The sequence below is a fragment of the Rissa tridactyla genome, chromosome 5 (genome assembly GCF_028500815.1).
Source record: "Rissa tridactyla isolate bRisTri1 chromosome 5, bRisTri1.patW.cur.20221130, whole genome shotgun sequence".
Taxonomy (NCBI): Eukaryota; Metazoa; Chordata; class Aves; order Charadriiformes; family Laridae; genus Rissa; species Rissa tridactyla.
The window spans coordinates 52,093,699-52,113,135 of NC_071470.1; the positions used below are offsets into that span (position 1 = coordinate 52,093,699).

A 19,437-nucleotide genomic window follows, 5' to 3' on the forward strand; every position below is an offset into this window, starting at 1 on the left:
AACTCTAAATTAGTGGGTTTAGTTTTATTCAACAAAGCTGAAACGTGAGATTTTGTTTCACTGGGATCCAAAAAGAAGTTAGCCAGAATTGTGCCCTTTGTGAATAAAATCAAGACTTGAAACCTTTGTCCCTAGAGGGAAACAAATTAGCAAACAGGAATTTTTCTGAAGGCAGAAGATCTGACTTCTGCATCAGTCTGATAAACAGCAACTTCATTGCCCTCTTGCAAGAGGGTTATTGGAGATCCAGTCCCTTCTGCTGAAAAAAAAAGCCTCTGTTGTGAATGCCATCAAGCTGTTTGACAACAAGAAAAGCTAGCTTTAAACTTCCACCACAAATTTGATCTTTGCCTTTTTTTCCATTTTGGAGCACAATATCCACATTATGTATATTAGCTCTCACTCCTATATTTGCAGATTTTTGTTCATTTTTATTCCTTCTGCTCATGTAATAGCAGCCTTGGTGAGGCTGTTTTGTAGAATGGAGTATAGCCCTCTGCAGCTGCTGCATGCTTGCTAAATATGCAAAGATTATGTCAAAAAATTTTATTTCTATATTTATATATGCTAAAGTCTCGGGTCCGCTGTGATAAGCATGGGGCTAGCAGCATCGAATGGTGTTTTTTCCCCTGTGTAATCAGTGCAGTGGAATGGTCCATACTGGAGAACGTGACCCTCTAAGCGCTGTATGGAGCAAGTGGCTGATCAGTGTCCTTGATTGTTTCTAGGTGAGAGATGGAGCTGCCGCTGCTGCGCTGCGGAAGGGTCTGTTTCTGCTCATGGTTTTTTGGCTAAAATACAACTGACAACCTCGTAGGCAGGGAAGGGTGCACAGCAGTCGAAAGGGCAGGGTGGTGCCTGACTCGTAATAGAAATGAGTAGAAAAAGCCATCACCACTGTCACCGGGATGTAGGAACACGACACTCGGAAAAATGTGCTTCATCAGCAGTATCTTAATAATTTTCAGATTTTCTTCCAGAAAATTAGTATCGTTTTAATCAGTTGAAACTTAAGATTTCCCTGGCCTTAAAAACTGTGCTGCTTTTATAACTGGTAACACATTTTATGCATGATGAAATATTTAAAAGAGGTCTGCAGGAAAAATAGCTACCAGTTCTGTTTAACCTGTACCCTATTGTGTATATTTTTTCTTTCATGAGGATTCTTTGTATTTCTTTTAAAGAGGAATTTAAAATACAGGGAAGCTATTGTCCAAGAACTCAAGTATGAAAAATCGCAGTAGCTGGTTGTTGTTTGCTTCTGAAATTTATAATTTTCTAGACCCAGAAATGTGTTTTTAGAATGCTGGAGTTGTACATAAATACATTATTCAGCCTACTCTGCATGAACGAGTTAGCTGTAAGAAGAAATACTATCCACGTCCTTGTTGGTGTAAAATATGTGCATATGAAACAATGTAATGGCTTTAAATGCTTTCCTCGTATAACTCAACTGGGTTTCGGTGGAGTCATCAGAGATAAATTTTAACTGATATCTACAGGCAAGGCTTGGGCAAATAAAAATCTCGTAAATGTGCAGTGATAGAAAATAGAAATATAATAGCCTTATAGAAATAGTTTTACCATCTATGTGCTAATGGCCCCTATTCTGTGTAACAACTCTTTTTACCGTAACTCCTTTGGAATTGCTCACAAAACAGTGAAGTGAACTCAAGCATTTCTGTCTGGTACCATACCTCCCAGTTTCACTTAATGACCAGTGTAGCGCATGAGTTCAAAATACCCTGATGAACAACTAACAGATTCAATTTTGCCCGTAATTTTTTTTTTTTTTTTCCCCCCATGGCAATAGTCATCAGATACTCCAAAATTCTTTTTAGCCTCTGCCATCCTGACAGGCGGGATGTCATGGGGAAGGAGACTGAAGTGTCAGTTCAGTCTTGCCCCGGCAGACTGGAAAGCTGGGGTTGCTGCTGAATGATAATGCGCTGCCCTCCTACGAACGCCTCCCTGGCCATCCTGGGCTGCGCGGTCGTGTGTGAACAGCATTCAGATTTGCCACCCTTCTGAAACATTATTATCTCACCACAAAATGCCGATATAATGATGTGGAAATGTAGAATCAGGGATGCTGATCTTCTGCGAGTAGAGTTACATGTGTTACAACGAACCGTTTCTTTTTCCAAGGAAATTTTGCTTTCATTTACCCCCCGTAATTGACTAACTGTCAGCTCCTCAACTTTTTGTCACAATGCAGAGCTGGAATTTTTGCTGTTCATTTTGAGGCACAAAGTGGAAGTCTTCAGCATAGCTATTGGAAAGCTACAAGATATGTGCTTCTCTTAGTAGGAGGAAGAGAGAGAAGGAGATAGGTTTTGTTTGATGTTTTGTTCTGAAATTCCCTTCTCCTTTCACAGAGAGTATCATCCTCCCTTTTCATAATATAGCTACCTCTTATTTGTAGGTGCAAATCTGTAAAATATCAGCAGTGCTCCAGATAATGCTGTACTCTAGCAAAATTCTGTTCTTAGATCTTCAGGCTAAAACCAGTCTTGAGCTGTGCGAAAGATCCATAAGCAGACGGTTTAGACTATGAATCTCAGAAGAAGGGTATGCTAGAAAGGGAATAACTGATTCTCCCTTAGCAAGACAGGTGGTTTTCTCATATATAAAAATTAAGAATTGGAGACAATTCAAACCTAGTGTCACTGCTAATGGGAGGACTGAACCGATGGCCTTGCAAGAAAAGATTAAAGCAAGCTATATCCAGCTCAGCTAAGTAACAGAAAGGTTCATCAATAATTGAAAGGTGTCAGCCACAAAGTGAGAGTATTTAGAACTGCAAAAGGAAAAATAACTAGGAATGACATAAGAAAGTTATTTAAAAAAAAAAAAAAAGTAGTAAAAATAAATATGTTGAATAGCAGTGAAAACTGTCAGGCTGGGGAGTAGTTCCATAAAGAAAGTGATTGCAAGCATGACAATTGCAACTTAAGTTCACTCCAGGGATTTGAATTCCCTAGATTTGGAAATGGATAGGACAAAAATGCTAAAAAGGGTGTATTTTATTGCATGGAACAATCATGTGTTGAAGGTAGATGGCTGGGATGATCCCTTCTGGCTCTCCAATCTCTTTCCTGCCCTGTGCGCTTTAACTGAGGCTCACTGTGATCTTATCTATGAAAAGTAATATCTTGGTGGGAACCTGAACTGTGATATTATCAGGTCTGCTCTAAGGATCTTATATATACCACTTCATCACAGATATTATTGACAGTAAGTGCTTTTACCACTTTTATATATTCTCACTGTGAGTTGTTCTACAGCAAGGCAGCCAAATCAAGAGAATTTTTCCTGACCAGCTGAGCAGCTGTGATAAGTCTCTTTACAAGCACTTAGGTGAATTCAATGCACTAGGACGTTAAAAGGGTGGGTTAGGACAAAAGCGGGTGTCAAAACACAACCCTCTTACTCTTGCCATCACCTCAAAAGTTATCTCCCCGCATGTAAAATTACTCGTCTTTTCGAACCCCACTTTTCCTTAATTCCTTTGTTTGGAAAGTCCATCTGATCCTTTTCAAGATTCATTTCCCCCCTTCTGATCTTGTCTCCTATTTCCCTCCCTTGCTGCCTGCACATCATGATTCTTTTTCAGGCTGAGTCATTAACCTTTTAAATGCTCCTAGGAAGGGCTTTTTTCTCAGTCATTCTATCTATTTCTTAGCCAAGTGGCGCCTGTAGGAAGATCAGAATAAGTGTCCTGGTACAAACCCAAGCTCGGAAGAGCTGTGTGAACTGCAGTGCCTGTAAGACAAGCATACAAGTTGTATTGTTTGTTAGCAGTGAGTTCACTTCTAGCCCTTATTCCTTGGCCATTGAGATAGACCTAAACCTCCACTGGAAGGTAAAAAAACAAAAAACATTATTGACCATTTTCAGAACCTGAAGTTTAAAACTGATCCAGTCCTGCACTTGTGTGTGCGTGAATTTTGAAAATAGATATTTTTTTTTTTTTCTCCTGCCAGTCATTCTGAGGCCACAGACAATATGGCTCCCTTTCCACTCCAAAATCTGCACAAAACCTCCCTGTGCTGCACCTACAAATGGAAATAGGAAGTATTCCCTTTCCAGGCCTGCAGTGTCTAATTCAGATTGATTATGCATGAAAAGGAATGTGTCCCAAATGCAAATGTTCCTTGTGCTCTACATCTTGTGAGCAAGCAGCCGGTGTGGCTTGCTTCAGTAGCTTTTATATGTAAACAGTCTTTAAAAACATAATCTACATTGTCAAAGCCTAATCTAAATGATGTACTGACATTGCTTATTTTGATATGCTGACTTGGTTTTGAATTCTCTCTGGATTGCCTGGCCCCAGATGGCCTTTTTGTGTTTTGTTTACTTTTCACTTAGCTGTCACATATTTATTCCCATTAGATGTACGAAGTCAATGGGTTCAGCCTAGTTTTACAGCTTAGTTGGCTAATATGGCATAGGAAAAGCACTGAGTGAAGCCAAGCACGGGGTCAGGAAAAAAGCAATGTGATTCTTCAAGTCTGACATAGAGACCAACAAAACAGAAAACTGGTAAAAGATCTGGTAGAGCAGCTAGTGATTTATTTTTTACGTTTTTTTTTCAGAAAAATATTATTTGACTGGAAAGTGGAAATTCACTGAAATAAGGAAGGATTTGCTTGACTGAATTTCTGTTTTTAAAAGCTTGCTTCTGAATAAACGCTGAAATTTTGTATACTTCACATGTATTTAAATGAAAAGAAAAAATTGCATTTGTTTCAAATGTTACTTCAAAATGTTACTTTAAAAGCTTTTCAAGATAATGAGTTGTTTTTGGATTTATCTTAGTCAAACAGTTAAAATGGCTTACACGATCTTGCTGCACAAAAGTCTTTGAAGATACATGAAAATGCTTCATGCTGAGAAAAGTAATCCCAAAAAATCTAGTTGGCGTGATCTTGCCCACAATCATGCACAGAAGACCAATGGGTGTTCGTGATGTCTACGGCAACCTGAAGCATGACTAAAACGTGGACCATCTTGAACACTGGTCTTCCATCTGGATAGCCATGCCTACCCTCCCACGCTTCTCCCAGTGTGACTACGTTCCCTCTAAAGGGTTGTTTTTACGGCTCAAAGAAAAAAATTAGTGGGGGATTTGGGGTGGAATTTAGCATTGATGGAGGGAGCCCGATGTTTCCTTTGTCCCGTGAAGAGGAACAGGTTTCCTGCCTGCACAGCACTGTTTCACTGATGGCATGTTGTTCTCAGACCACGTTTCTTCCGTTTCTGCTGAGGTGCTCAGCCAAAGCACAGTGTGGCATCAGTCACAGCGTGCTTTTTTTGCCGAGAGCTGTTGGGCACTCAAACTTTGCTTTCTTTAAAGAACAGGCTGTGCTGAAACTGCCATGTGTTCGGGTGCACTGACCTCCCTTTAGACTTGACAGTCCTTAGTCTGAGCACTTGCCATGTTTACCGCAGGTGAAATACGGGAACTACGCCTTTGTATGGGACGCAGCGGTACTGGAGTACGTGGCCATCAACGACGCAGACTGCTCGTTTTACACGATCGGGAACACTGTTGCGGACAGAGGATACGGGATCGCACTGCAGCACGGCAGCCCCTACCGAGACGTTTTCTCACAAAGGTAAGGGTTTGGAGAAGGAGAAGCAGGTCCTAAGGGAAGGTGTCTCTCAGCTCTGGACCCCTCTTTTCATTTAATTTTCTGTGAAGGGAAAACGTCTTGTGCTTGCAATCCACTTCATTTCTTACATAGGCATTCATTTCCTCGGAGACATAGGATTATTCACTTTTCTAGAAACTGCATTAAATATACTTCGTGTTGCTCTTATTTGAATTGTTCTTGTTTCTTCTGGAAAACGTTAATGAGCTAGGCTGAACATCATTAGCAGGAAAATGAGGAAAGGATTGATTCATTTTTATAGAGGGACAGCGTAACTCAACCCTTCCTGTTACAGGAGCCTTTTCTTAAAGAGAAAAAGGTCAACTTGGACACTAATGGGAAAAATGAAGGGGACAAACAAGAACATTTGATGTTTCAGCGAAGAGACCCCTATCAGTACCCAAAAGCTTAGATGCTTATCCCAATACTAATCAATCTCTTGGGCTACAAAAGTGAGATCTTTAGAGATGCCTCTGGCACTGTTTTTCTACTAAGATCAAAAATACTAAATTAATTGTATGTATTGTGCCTTTGCAGTGTTTGTGCCTCACTCTAGTATTCATTCCTAAATCAGGATGTGTGTGAAATATGAAAAATAACCAAACATTAAAAAGTATTGTATCTGCTGTCCAGCTTTTAGAAGATGTGGGCTAATCTCATGATCCTTTTCCATTCTGAACCTATTCTCTCAACCCAGATTCTAATGGTTTGTGTTAGATGCATGTAACAAAATTTTACAGTTGCTGTGATGGGATTTCTTTTGTGTGGTTGCTATAATGAACGTGAACAATTACGTCGTACAAATAAGCTTCGTTCAGGCTAGCGCCTTTGTCTTCAGTCCATAGAATGAGGTAGGGGTAAAAAGTACCAATAAGTAACAATATGCAGATTCAGAGGAATCACTATCTGCTCACATACACTGCATGCACAGAGAAGGCTTGAATTCTTTGAAATCTCTCCTATGTTGGGAGCAATTTGTCTGAATTTTGTGCTAATACAGCAGTCGCATAACACAGAAGTTCGCAGGATCAATGAAAAATTTAATTTCAAGGAAGTATATATTTGGTTTATGCATTACAATTAGTGTTGTAGACAACTATTCACTGAATGCTTTAATACTTTAATATTCCAGCCATGACCAGGCTGGCTCTGCTAAAAATCTCTGCCTCTGTAGTGTTCGGGGTCTCCTTGCAAAACAAAGGAGCAAAACTTCTTGCTGTCATCTTTCTAAGAAACACTTCCAGCTGTTAGAGATCTCAGGTGCTAGTCAAGGTGTTAAGTCATCCCCTTCAGAGCATTACCCAGGCAGGCTTAAGTACAAAAACTTGAAGACATAGGGGAGTGTCGTAGTCTGTGTCTTTATTACTTAATGCAGTGAACCTGCCAAGTGGCATGGCATGGCATGGCTCATGCCCGCACAGCCGAGCATCCTTCATCCCTGCCACCACCACCCTCCAAGTCAAGGTGGATGTATCCAAACCGCCCCTTAGGGACTGTTTCTGACATCATTTATATACTTGTAGTTCTCAGTACACGGGGGAAATGGTCACGGCTGGTTCTGGTAAGTGATTATCTTCTTCGTCACAGTATTCAGTACCTGGCGAGGCTAGGTTACATCTTTTGATACACTGCCTTTAGCAACTTCTGGATCATTGGTCTGTGCAGGCCTGACATTTCCAAGTACAATCTTATTTCGGAACAAAATTTCAGCATTTCAGTGTATTATCATATCTTGAAGGTGCAGGAAAGCAGAAAGAAGCATAAAAATTTGCACATATATAGCTCTTCTTATCTGAAGATCTTCGAAGCAATATTTAAATATTTGCATCTCTCAGTGGAAAGTAAATGCCGTTTACATTTAATGCTTAGGGAATCTATAGCATAAGGAGACTTCAATGAATTCCCAAGGTCAGATGTTTTTCCCTGGTGGAGTCAGGGATCATAGGCGCTCAGATTTCCTCATTTTCCATTTCCTGCTATAGTTAACAGAGTTCAGGTACATGAAGAAAGGGATTATTTGTGAGACACTGGGCCACAGGAGGGTCTGGATGAATACGCAAAACCTAGCCTGATGGGAAAGTAACTCGTTACAGTATCAAGAGTAATGGTTGAACAGAGAAATTGGAATTGCTGGGAGTGGTGCTCCCTACTGGAGAATTCAGAGGGCCTGAGATATATAATCTGAAAATGTGTGTGCTGCCCCTTAGATTTTTATTTCTGCATTATGAAAGCATATTATATTGCGCTTCTGATTATGTCTGTAAATATAAATTTACAGTTTGAAGCTATGAAATACCATATAAGAAACAAACACATGAAAGAGAAAGCATGCTTACAAGGTAGCTTACAAGGTTTTGTTCTAAAGCCCTTCAGTACTGTTCCTTATGATTACTTCCATGTGGTTTTCACAAATCATCCTTACTTTTCTTCCTAATGAAAAGGCTGAGCAACCTTCAGCTGCTGTAGCCTGCATGTTAAATAGAGAGGGAAATAGATTTCACTGGATAGGATTAGCAAATGTTCACATGAATATTTCACATTCTTTAATGCAGTGGGGAACTGGTTTGAAATATATTGGCAGTTCTTGATCTTTCCCCAAATAAATATATTTATGTGAAAAGACAGGGCTTCTCTTTTATGAAATTTCATATAAACCCATAAACTGCTCAGTGTTAAATCCCTAGGGTGCAGCTGTAAAAGGTCTGGCAAACTTACAGGAGATTTTGGTCTCAGTGCAGGAAGCACAGGCATGAGTTTAAGGCTTTTCATTACCTTTTCTGAACATTCAGGCAATTTCCAGAGAAACAGGAAAAGAGGCAGAGGGGTGTAAACACCCACACCTCTCTCCAATGCTACAGGGCATGAATTGCAGTCAAGATAGCACTGTGGTAAAGTTTAGGCATTTGGGATTTCCGAAACCACTCCGGGATGTCTGTTGTGTTGTTCTCCAGGGGATTAACACATGCAGAACACTGTGGCCTTTGGGGACTGCAAGGATATTCACCTGCTCTGTGAAGTATTCCAGTCTCTACTGGAGTTTACCCATCAGGCTACTTAAGAAAGTCATTAAACCTGTGATCAGTTTGAAATGCTGAGGTGCCCGCAAAACACAGCTGGGGCCTTGCAAAAATTAAGTGCTCTGATGTCATTTTCTACCGTAAGTGATCATGGTGGCGTACCACAGGTAGTTTGTGAGGTGCTAAAAAGCAGCCTGAAACATCTGAGAACATTGTGAGAAACAAAGCCGCGGTGGTGGTCCTAGTGGCCATGTACCTGCGTTTGGGATGTGGGACCGCAGCTGATGACCCCCGGGTTATCTGATACCCACCGCACCGAAGAGGCGGAGGAGCCGCAATGCCCCACACATGGCACGGGGCCGGTACCGACAGCCGCGCTGCTCCCAGCCTCAAACTGCTGCTACCAGTTAGTGCCCCTGTGTTTGCACAGGATGCGGTCCCACCAGTGCGGAATGAGCCTCCAGTTACAAAGGAACCAGAAAGTGAAGGTGGCTGCGGCTACAGCTATGGCTAAATTAGCACAAAAAGTTCAATATATACTTGATTTTAAGTTGATGCAATTAAGGAAGTATCATATGGGGATGGACTGCCATTGAGGTACGCTTGCTTGCATGGGTTCATATTGTGTTCATAATTTTACAGGTGTAAGATGAGGCCTATACCCTTTAGAGAGAAGAGTGAATGCTTCCGCATATTTGATCTGATGCAATTTAGAATCAGAATTATTCTTACAAATGCAAGTTTGGGTATAGTGAAATATTAGTGGAGCGTGTGGCAAAATGCAAATCACTTAGAAACTCCATGCACATCTGCTGGGCTTTTAAAAACTTAATTCCAGCCACACCACAGAAGATGAAACCCTGTGCAGGATAATTCTTTCCAGACTCAAGGAAATCTAACATTCTGGGGATGGACAAAATGTTTTTTATATGAAAAGTTGGACAAAATTTTTTTTTATGGGAAAATTTATACCGTTTAAAGTGCAATATCAATATGCCTTCAAAAAAGCATTTTGTGCAGGTACAGTTCAGTGGAGGAGAAGGGTAACCAACTGAAAGCTCTGCAAAGAAACTGCTCTTTGAGACCTTCCTTTTCTGCACGCAGAAAATCTCTTCTAGGCCAAAACAAGGACATGAGCAGCAATGAGTGGTCTGACTGCAGAATGAGATTGGCTTTTTGCTGTATTGGGATTACAAAGTGGCCAGCTGGGGTCCCACACAGCGACGTGACTGCTCTGTGCCTAATGCTGTCTCTGAAAACAGGTGCTTCAAGTCCATCCTGAAAATAGGTGTGTGGCTGTAGCACGAATAATGTAGAAAATAATCTGGGTGACATTTGAATGCTGGACCTGTCACAGCGTCCTGATGACTTCATTCACGTGTGGCAGATCTTAACAAACACGTCTGGCCATGCCATTAGGCAGGCAGTTGGAGTGCTCAGGTAGGTGGCTGACCCCTTTTCTATGCCGCTGAGACTTAACCTTCTGAGCACCAGCAGCCTCCAGGCAGCGTGTCAGTTTTCTCTCTCTCTCTCTCTCTCTTTCTCTGTATTTTTCTTTCAAGGTAATGACAACGACTTTAGTAATGGGAACTGCCAAATTTCCTAGGAGAGTTGGAAGAGAATGTGTCATTTGCTTCATGAGGAACTGTATGCTGACACTAAATTTGACACCTGTTAAGGAGTCTTTTCATCCCTAAACTTTAAAACTTCCATTGCACCCCTGGGAGGTATAAATATAATTGCAAACTCTTTTTAGAGTATTTCAGAGGATGTCTGTGCTTCCTAAAGTGCAGCAGCAGCAATGGCTCAGGCACTGCGCTGGTGGCTGGTTTCTGGTGGGGATCGAGGAGAGGATGACAGCAAATCACTTGCATCCTGGTCCCCCCTTCCTCCGCTGGCTGACTTTCTTCTTCTGCACTACAGTCATAGAATCACAGAATGGTTCAGGTTGGAAGGACCTTAAAGATCATCTAGTTCCAAACCACCTGCCACGGACAGAGACACCTTCCACTAGACCAGGTTGCTCAAAGCCCCATCCAGTCTGGCCTTGAACACTTCCAGGGATGGGGCATTCACAACTTCCCTGGGCAACCTGTTCCAGTGCCTCACCACCCTCACAGTAAAGAATTTCTTCCTAATATCTAATCTCAATCTCCCCTCTTTCAGTTTAAAACCATTACCCCTCGTCCTATCATTACACTCCCCTGGACGCACAGCGTGTTAGAGGCAGAGGCAACATTCATTTCATACTCATCAGAGGCCAGCGGCTGGCTTTTCACTTAAGCAACTAAAAGCTGTCAACACCCAGTACTGCTAAAAAATCAAGCCACAGAGGTCATGGAGCAGATCATCTTGAGTGCCATTACAAGTCATATAACGGACAAAGCAGGGGATCAGGCCTAGTCAGCATGGGTTTATGAAAGGCAGGTCCTGCCTGACGAACCTGATCTCCTTCTATGACAAGATGACCCGATTACTGGATAAGGGAAAGGCTGTGGACATTTACCTAGGCTTTCGAAAAGCATTTGACACTGTCCCCCATAGAATTCTCATGGAAAAACTGGCAGCTCATGGCCTGGATGAGCATACGATCTGCTGGATCAAGCACTGGCTGGATGGGCGGTCCCAAAGAGTGGTGGTCAATGGAGTTAAATCCAGCTGGCGGCCGGTCACAAGTGGTGTCCCTCAGGGCTTGGTGTTGGGACCATTTCTGTTTAACATCTTTATTGATGACCTTGATAAGGACATAGAGTGTGTCATCAGCAAGTTTGCAGATGACACAAAGCTAAGCGGGAGTGTTGATCTACATGAGGATAGGGAGGATCTACAGAGAGACTTGGATAGGTTGGACCGATGGGCCAATGCTAACGGTATGAGCTTCAACAAGGCCAAGTGCCAGGTCCTGCACTTGGGCCACAACAACCCCATGCATCGCTACAGGCTTGGGGAAGTGTGGCTGGAGAGCTGCCTGGCAGAAAAGGACCTGGGGGTTCTAATTGACAAGCGGCTGAACACGAGCCAGCAGTGTGCCCAGGTGGCCAAGAGGGCCAATGCCATTCTGGCTTGTATTAGAAATAGTGTGACTAGCAGAAGGAGGGAGGTGATTGTCCCCCTGTACTCAGCACTGGTGAGGCCACAAGGTGATTGTCCCCCCGTACTCAGCACTGGTGAGGCCACACCTTGAGTATTGTGTCCAGTTCTGGGCACCTCAATACGAGAGAGATATCGAGGTGCTGGAGTGAGTGCAGAGGAGGGCAACGAAGCTGGTGAAGGGCCTGGAGAATAAATCTTATGAGGAGCGATTGAAGGAGCTGGGACTGTTTAGTTTGAGGAAGAGGAGGCTAAGGGGAGACCTTATCGCTCTCTACAACTACGTGAAAGGACATTGTAGAGAGGTTGGTGCTGGTCTCTTCTCACAGGCAATTAGCGATAGAACAAGAGGGAATGGGTTCAAGCTGCAGCAGGGTAGCTTTAGGCTGGACATTAGGAAAAAATTCTTCACAGAAAGAGTGGTCAGACGCTGGAATAGGCTGCCCAGGGAGGCGGTGGACTCACCATCCCTGGATGTGTTTAAGAGTCGTTTAGATGTGGTGTTAAGGGATGTGGTGTAAGGGAGAACTTTGTAGAGTGGGGTTGATGGTTGGACTCGATGATCCCAAGGGTCTTTTCCAACCTAAATGATTCTATGATTCTATGTTTTGCATTCCTCATATCCCAAGAGCATCCATGTGCGTTCTGCCCCAAAGACTTCACTTTTATTTAAAAGGAAACAGTGATAAATAAAAAGAAAAAAAGACAAGATTGGCCTCAGAGCCCACACCGTGGGCCTCTTGCTTGTTGCTCACCAGCTGTATTTCCCTGGACAGCACTCACCCCGGCTGAGCAGAAGCTTACAGACACTTAATGGTGCCTGTGTTCCAAACAAAGAAGCAGCAGTCACGTACCTCCTGGTGGTCACCTGTGAGAGGTGGGCCACGTGATGGCATATCGAATGGAAGGTGCAACTACCATATACCTTCCGCAGAAACCTCAGATTGTATTTGTCATAAATCACAAAGAGTCACAAAGAAGTTTTGTTGCAGCTAGAAAAGCCAGTCACTTCTTTCTGTCCTGGGGGAAAAAAGGAATGGAGACTTGTAATGATTTCCCCATGGCAAGCCTAAAGACACCTCACTAGCAGCAAGTGATGCGCTTTCAGATGTCCAAAACTTTGGAGGCAAGGAGGAGAGCCATCATGTAGCGTTTCAGACTCCCCCTTAGTAAATCATTAGGGTTATGCTTTAAATAAATGATATGGATTTTCTCTTGTCCTCTTTTTATCACATCAGCAAAATCCTGAGTTTTAGAAAGTTCCTGCCCTGCATCATAAATACGTGTTCTTCCTGTCTCTTCGCTATTAATTCTCTCTCCTTAGATTTTCATTCTGTGTCTTGGAGGTCACTGATGTCCAAAGACTCCAGCGCAACGAAAATTACTTCCCTCCTAAAGACTTCGGTTTCTTTTTCTGAGTCCTTGGGACTATGTACCCTTTTTTTCTTTTTTTAATGAAAACCCTTGAGTGTCCCTAAGTCTCTGATTTGTATTTTACCACCTATGGGGAAAATAAGAGTTTTGGATTACATCCTAAACCTTCAGAGGACTGACCAAAGTGATCTAATTGGATTTTTCATGATTAAATACAGTGATCACCTGAAGAATGGTGGATGCCTTAATAAGAGCTCAACTTTGGTTTGCCTCTGTTATTTGCTTAGAACTGAAATACTGTTCTGAGCTGTTTGTATAAAATTCCGCATAATACAGCAGAGAAATTAGTTAAATCCCCCTCCAAAGAACCTTTTTTTATTATTCCAGAAAATTAGAACACTTTGCAAATTGGGAAAACTATTGGACTTGAAGCAAACTCCTGAATTTAAATAGGAAACTTTAATTCTTAGAGCTTGCCCTTAGATCATGTCACAAGTTCATATAACTGAAATTACATTAGTGAGAGGGGAAAAAAAAAATAACTCCAGATTTCTGAGCTGTCTGACATGAGAGTCCGGTCTTAATTGATTCAGATATAGTCACTGTTAAGAAAAGCCTTAACTTCAGAGTTGCACATAACAAGATAGTTTCTTAGATAGCAAGGATACTAAATAAAAAAATAAAAAAAACCACAAACCAAAACCTGTAGTAACATACCAATGTAATATTTCTTGACCATCCAAAGTAACATTCTATCCTTATTTCTTACTGTCTACGTAAGACTTTTAGGAGTGAAACAGGGAATTTCATCAGGCCGTAGGTCTCAAAACACATCCACCTTCCTTTTTCCTGACCCAAATCCTCCAAGACAAACTGCAATTGGCCTTCATGCCGGCAAACTCACCTTGTGGAAGTGCTGCTCAGCCGGCCAGCCGCCTGCCCGGCGGAGCCGCAGGGTGGTCGCATTCTGCACGGCTCACTCCCAGACCACCAAATCCAGGCCGAAGACCTGTAACCTCAAATAGATTATAAGAAAACACGTAGCTTCATTCTGATTTTTAAAAAAGGCATCCATTACTTCATATAAAGACCTAGCAGGCCGCTTTTGTCCCACCACTATTCTCTGTTCTTTCTACCAAGCCCACGACCATCTGATCCAAGCTTACAGTATTCCGTAATCCCAGATGAGCACATTGCTAATAGCTTTCCCCAGGGACCAGATGATTTGACGTTGCATCCTACTCCACTAGCTGCCTAATGCAGAGCTGCAGGTTTTGAAGATTCCTGCACTGTCATCAGAAGTGTTTCCTGGCTTTATTATCTGTTCGCATCTCACTTGCTAGTGGGGGCTGCTGGCTGTAGGACTGCAGGGAAGCTGTGGCTCCCACACATTGCGTTGTGAGAGCAGGAAAAATGGTTTTATTGATTCCCGATGGTGTGCATCTGGTGCTTGCAGGTCTCACAGTAGACTGATGATCAGAAGTCGAAAGAGATGGAGACACCTACAGAAACACAGTCCTTAGCAACTTTTTAATATGCTGTGATATTAACTGATGAGGTGGGTTAAAAGATTCTGCAGCAGCTATGAAGTTTATAACATGCATATAATGGAAAATTAATTAATGAAAGCATATAAAGGCAGTGGGCAGATTAGTGGGCTTTTTAAATATCATAGAATCGTAGAATGTGTTGGATTGGAAGGGACCTTTAAAGGTCATCTAGTCCAACACCCCTGCAGTAAGCAGGGACATCTTCAACTCCACCAGGTTGCTTAGAGCCTCATCAAGCCTGGCCTTGAATGCCTCCAGGGTTGGGGCCTCCACCACCTTTCTGGGCAACCTGTTCCAGTGTCTCACCACCCTCATTGTAAAGAACGTCTTCCTAAAAATATACCATAATATTAATTGTTGGGGTAAGTTAAAGGATCCTGAAGTAGCAGCACTAAGATGAAGCATGAGGAAGAAAATCATAAAGGGAAGGGCATATAGATCTTCTTGTCTTCATACAGCATAGGTCTGTGAGAATCAGAGAACTGCCTGCTGGCTTCATCATGGGAAAGCTCCTCTGCAACCAAACGATGCCGGGGTGAAGGAGTTGCTGCATGTTGGAAAAGAGGTGCCATGAAAAAAACAGTTTGATGCCTTCTCTTTTTCCTAATCAATGCTCACTTTCAGAAAGGGCACTGCATTCAAAGTTTCAGAAAGGCAAGCCAGGTAAGCTGTTCATGCGTATTAATTCCCCAATTACCCACGAACCACCCCAAAGAAAACAGTCTAATTGTAGTGGGTTAAATTGCCAGTACATTATCGCTTTGCAAGCTATTTCTTACTACTTTCTATCCACTTCTATAGCCTTAGGCACCACAGACTTGGCGTGTAAAAAGACCAGATATTACCCAGAAATGTGTGTGCAGTACAGTCAGTGGAAGCAGTGTTGCTCATCCAACTATGTGGAAGCAACGTTTCTTGTAAGCTGAGTTGTTCATGTGTTTTAAAGTTTTATAGAGTGAGTAAGTACATGGCTGCAGAATTTGAAACTGCCTGGTTATAAATGTGATGATAGTAAAGCTAAAAGAAATCTCAGTGAGTGGCTTCCCTCCAAGAACTTGCTTTTTTATGAATTCCTAAAGAAGAGATTAGGTTTACAGTTAATGCACACTTTCCTGTAGTACATTTTTTGTTTTCTGGCTAGCTTCTCTTACATTTGTGTGCATCATTCTCAAGAGGAGCAGGTTTAAATACTCACTCCAACTCAGCTGGGCAGCAGCCTTGCCTTTAAAGTGGGGTGGAAAGCGAGTGCAAAGCTTTTGCTGCAAATAGGAAGGATCCAGCCATGCAGCTGTCTTGACGACAGAACTGTAATAACCACAAATAAGGGTTTAGCTCACCTACCCCATACCAGCACTACCTGCCAAAGGTTCTTGCCTCTTGACCTAAGTTGCTCAAAACACTGGTCAACCTATTTCAGTTAAAATGAGCAAAAGTAGCAAAACAGTAGAGAATAATAGATCTTTCCTAACCCATTTTGTTGGCTTAAAAGGTAATTAACCTTTAGCTCGACCATAAAGCTAGTCTTCAGCTGGTCCTGCTTTACAGATAAAAATGAAAGGCTTTTCCCTGAATATAAAGCTTTTTTTCAAAGGTGAAATATGCTCTGATAAATACTGAACTTGATGATATGACAGCTGAGGGGATTTATCCATACCTGAGCTAAGAATTTTGCTTCTGTCCATGGAACTGTTACATCAGGGGCTGCCTCAAGCCTGCAGAGATTTCCCCTGCCATAAACCACCTGTCTGCTGTTTGTCACCCATCCTTGATTCATCAGTAGGCAAAGGAAGGTGCTAGCCCTGCTTGATGACTTTTCAGAGTCAAGTCAAGTTTGGAGGTAGAGAAAAGAAAAAAAAGAGTGGGTGAAGAGTCTCCAGAACATAGAGCCAAGGAAGGGTTTGTAGCAGAGGTGTCTTCCCTCACTGAAATAACATGTGAGGAAGAAGAAAGCTGGTTGCAGGGACAGAGGGAGTGAGAGGAGAGGGAGGAGCTGGGTGCTTGTGAGTGATTAGGGGGGGTGAATAAATGGAGCCTTTGTTATTGCTCAGCTCCATGCAGAGGGGAGCTTAGCAAAGTGAGAAACATAAGGAAACTACCCAGAGAAGATTTCTGCTGTGTTGCAGAGCAAGCCCATGGGGTAGGTTGCTCCTTGGAGCCATCAGGTGGAAACTGGGAGGAGGAGTCAGACAGTGTCCCCAGCAGGGTCACTAGTATGTCTGAGTGCAGTGATTAGAAAGGGCTGGATTAGTTGGAAGGAGAAGATGGCGTGGGGAAGCATTTACTCTCTCAATGTATGGGGCCTCAGTAGCCTTGAGGAAAAAATGCTCTGCGGATGAGGTATCACGAGGTCTTAAGGACCTCCGTCCAAATCCCAAAGAAGACTTGGTGATGGCAAGGAAACCAAGGCAGTAATCTGCAGAGAGGCTTGTGTCAAGATTTTTTTTTTGTCATGGTGTAAACAATACGTGGCCTTGGAAAACATCTGTGCTGTATGTTTCAGTTAGCACATGGCCCAGCTGGGCTGCTCCGCATTCTGGATCCCCCAAAAGTCTGAGTGATGGGCAGTGGGCAGGTAGGCACCTGGAGCACACATCCAGCTGTCCTGCTGCTGCAGGGCTTACAGAGCCTCTGCCCAAGCTAGGCGGAGAAGTCGCGCTGCTGCGGCTTGTCCTGGCACCAACACGACAAGGAGCTTGAGGTTGCACCACATCAAAATGCAGGCACAGGCAGCAGGTTCGCTTAACTAGGCTGTGCCAGACAGATCCAAATGTCTCCTGAAATATTTCAGAGACCTAGTCCCTAGCATTGGCCTGGTTCAGAATTGGCTTCCGAAAACTCACCTTGGCTCTGTAGTTTTTTTAGGGGTCAGAACAGATAGAAGCATTTGCTAACATGAAAATTATCGAGTCCAGAGAAAGGCAACGAAGCTGGAGAGTGGTCTAGAGCACAAGTCTTACAAGGAGCGGCTGAGGGAGCTGGGGTTGTTTAGCCTGGAGAAAAGGAGGCTGAGGGGAGATCTTATCGCTCTCTACAGCTACCTGAAAGGAGGGTGTAGTGAGGTGGAGATTGGTCTCTTCTCCCAAGTAACAGGCGACGGGACAAGAGGAGATGCCTTCAAGTTGCACCAGGGGAGGTTTGGACTGTATATTAGGAAAAATTTCTTCACTGAAAGGGTTATTAAGCATTGGAACAGGCTGTCCAGGGAAGCGGTTGAGTCACCATCCCTGGAGGTATTTAAAAGACGGTTAGATACAATGCTTACAGAACAGTTTAGTGATGGTTTTTGTCAGTGTTAGGTTGATGGTTGGACTCGAAGATCTGAAAGGTCCCTTCCAACCTAGGCACTTCTGTGATTCTATAAATCAGTTGGATATATTTGGGACTCTCGTTTGCACAATGTGTTTTATTTGCTGCATTAGTGCCAATCGAGTTAGGTGAGCCCAAAATAAAGCAGGGCCCTGATGCCAGCTGTCATACCTCTGATAGCTTTTATAAAGACCAAGTGGCTTTCCGGACCTGGGTTTTGTACTTAAACATGGCTTCATTCTGCTTTATGACTAAGTACAAGCAGAAAAAAAGGATGATATGGCCAAGGAAAAACTGTGCTTGCCACTTTATTCATAAAACACTTTTGCAAAGTGCATCGTAATTTGCCTTTGTAACCACCTGCACGTAGAGCTTTCAGTGCAAAGCTCTGACACTGTATTTGGTTCATACTTTGGCTGCTCAGCGAAAACTTCCATTTGTATGCATTTATTCTGCTTCACATATTATGTTATCAGTCACTTTCAATATTTCAAAGCCACAGCAGTCTTTTTCTGACATACATTTGTCAGAATGAACTGCCTTGATTGCTGTTATTACAGACTGCAGTTCCTGACTAAGGGAAAAGTCTTCTATAGAACCAGAATATTGAAATTGCTCAATAAAACAATAGATAAAACAGGATAAAATTAGACTGAATGAGCAGAAATAGACGCTTTAAATGACCAGGCAAAAAAATTGGAAAAAAAAGGAGGAGAGGAGGGCAAGGCAGGATTTATAATCCCACACAACAAAACTAATCAGGAAGAATCCATTTTTTTAAATTCATATGCAAAGTATTGAAAATTGCTCTTTTCTGCTGCCTGGTAGTAAGTCAGTAAAGTCTGTCTTACTTGGGACTTTCTCTTAATCAAATACTTTATCATATTCCTTTAATGATCACTCTCAATAGAAGGATTTTAATAATCAGTCCATTATAGTCACAGCACAACATAACGAGGGGTTTTGCCCTAGCTCAAGAGGGTGCTTACACTCCTGATTAAGTCCTAGTGGTAGTAATTTATCATGGCACATGAGTATGTCTCTCTCCCGCATGTGCTAAGTAGCATGCAGGGGCTTTGCTAGTTCACTCGAAAAGCCCTTGCAATTTAGGACTGAACCGTGGGGGAAGAACACTTGTTTGGAAAGGTAATGATCCTTTTATGCTTATTGTAATTAAAAAAAAAAAAAAATTCCTTATATTTCCTACTATGGTCTTCAGCTGAAAGAATCGTGTAAGAATAGGTGAATTTCCAAAGCAGGGAAGAGAAGCTGCCACTTAATTGCCTTGCTTTGTAGATAACTACATACTATAGTAGCTCTCACCAAAGCAGAAAGGTTTCAACTAGTAATAGACATGAAAGGGCAAAATAACTTTACTGGATGTAGTTTTGTTGGTGGGCTGCCTAAACATACCAGAGATCATCGGTATCTCCAAAGATATCA

General features: G+C 42.5%; 1 protein-coding gene across 2 annotated transcripts in view; it reads left to right on the forward strand.

Moving 5' to 3' along the window:
• The window catches only part of GRID2 (glutamate ionotropic receptor delta type subunit 2), a 763,919-nt gene that overhangs the window by 685,024 nt on the left and 59,458 nt on the right, over positions 1-19,437 (forward strand). For both annotated transcript variants that reach the window (XM_054202856.1, XM_054202857.1), the window contains one exon: positions 5,455-5,621. In XM_054202856.1, the coding sequence (XP_054058831.1) occupies positions 5,455-5,621 (167 nt within the window). The remainder of the gene's footprint in view (positions 1-5,454; positions 5,622-19,437) is intronic.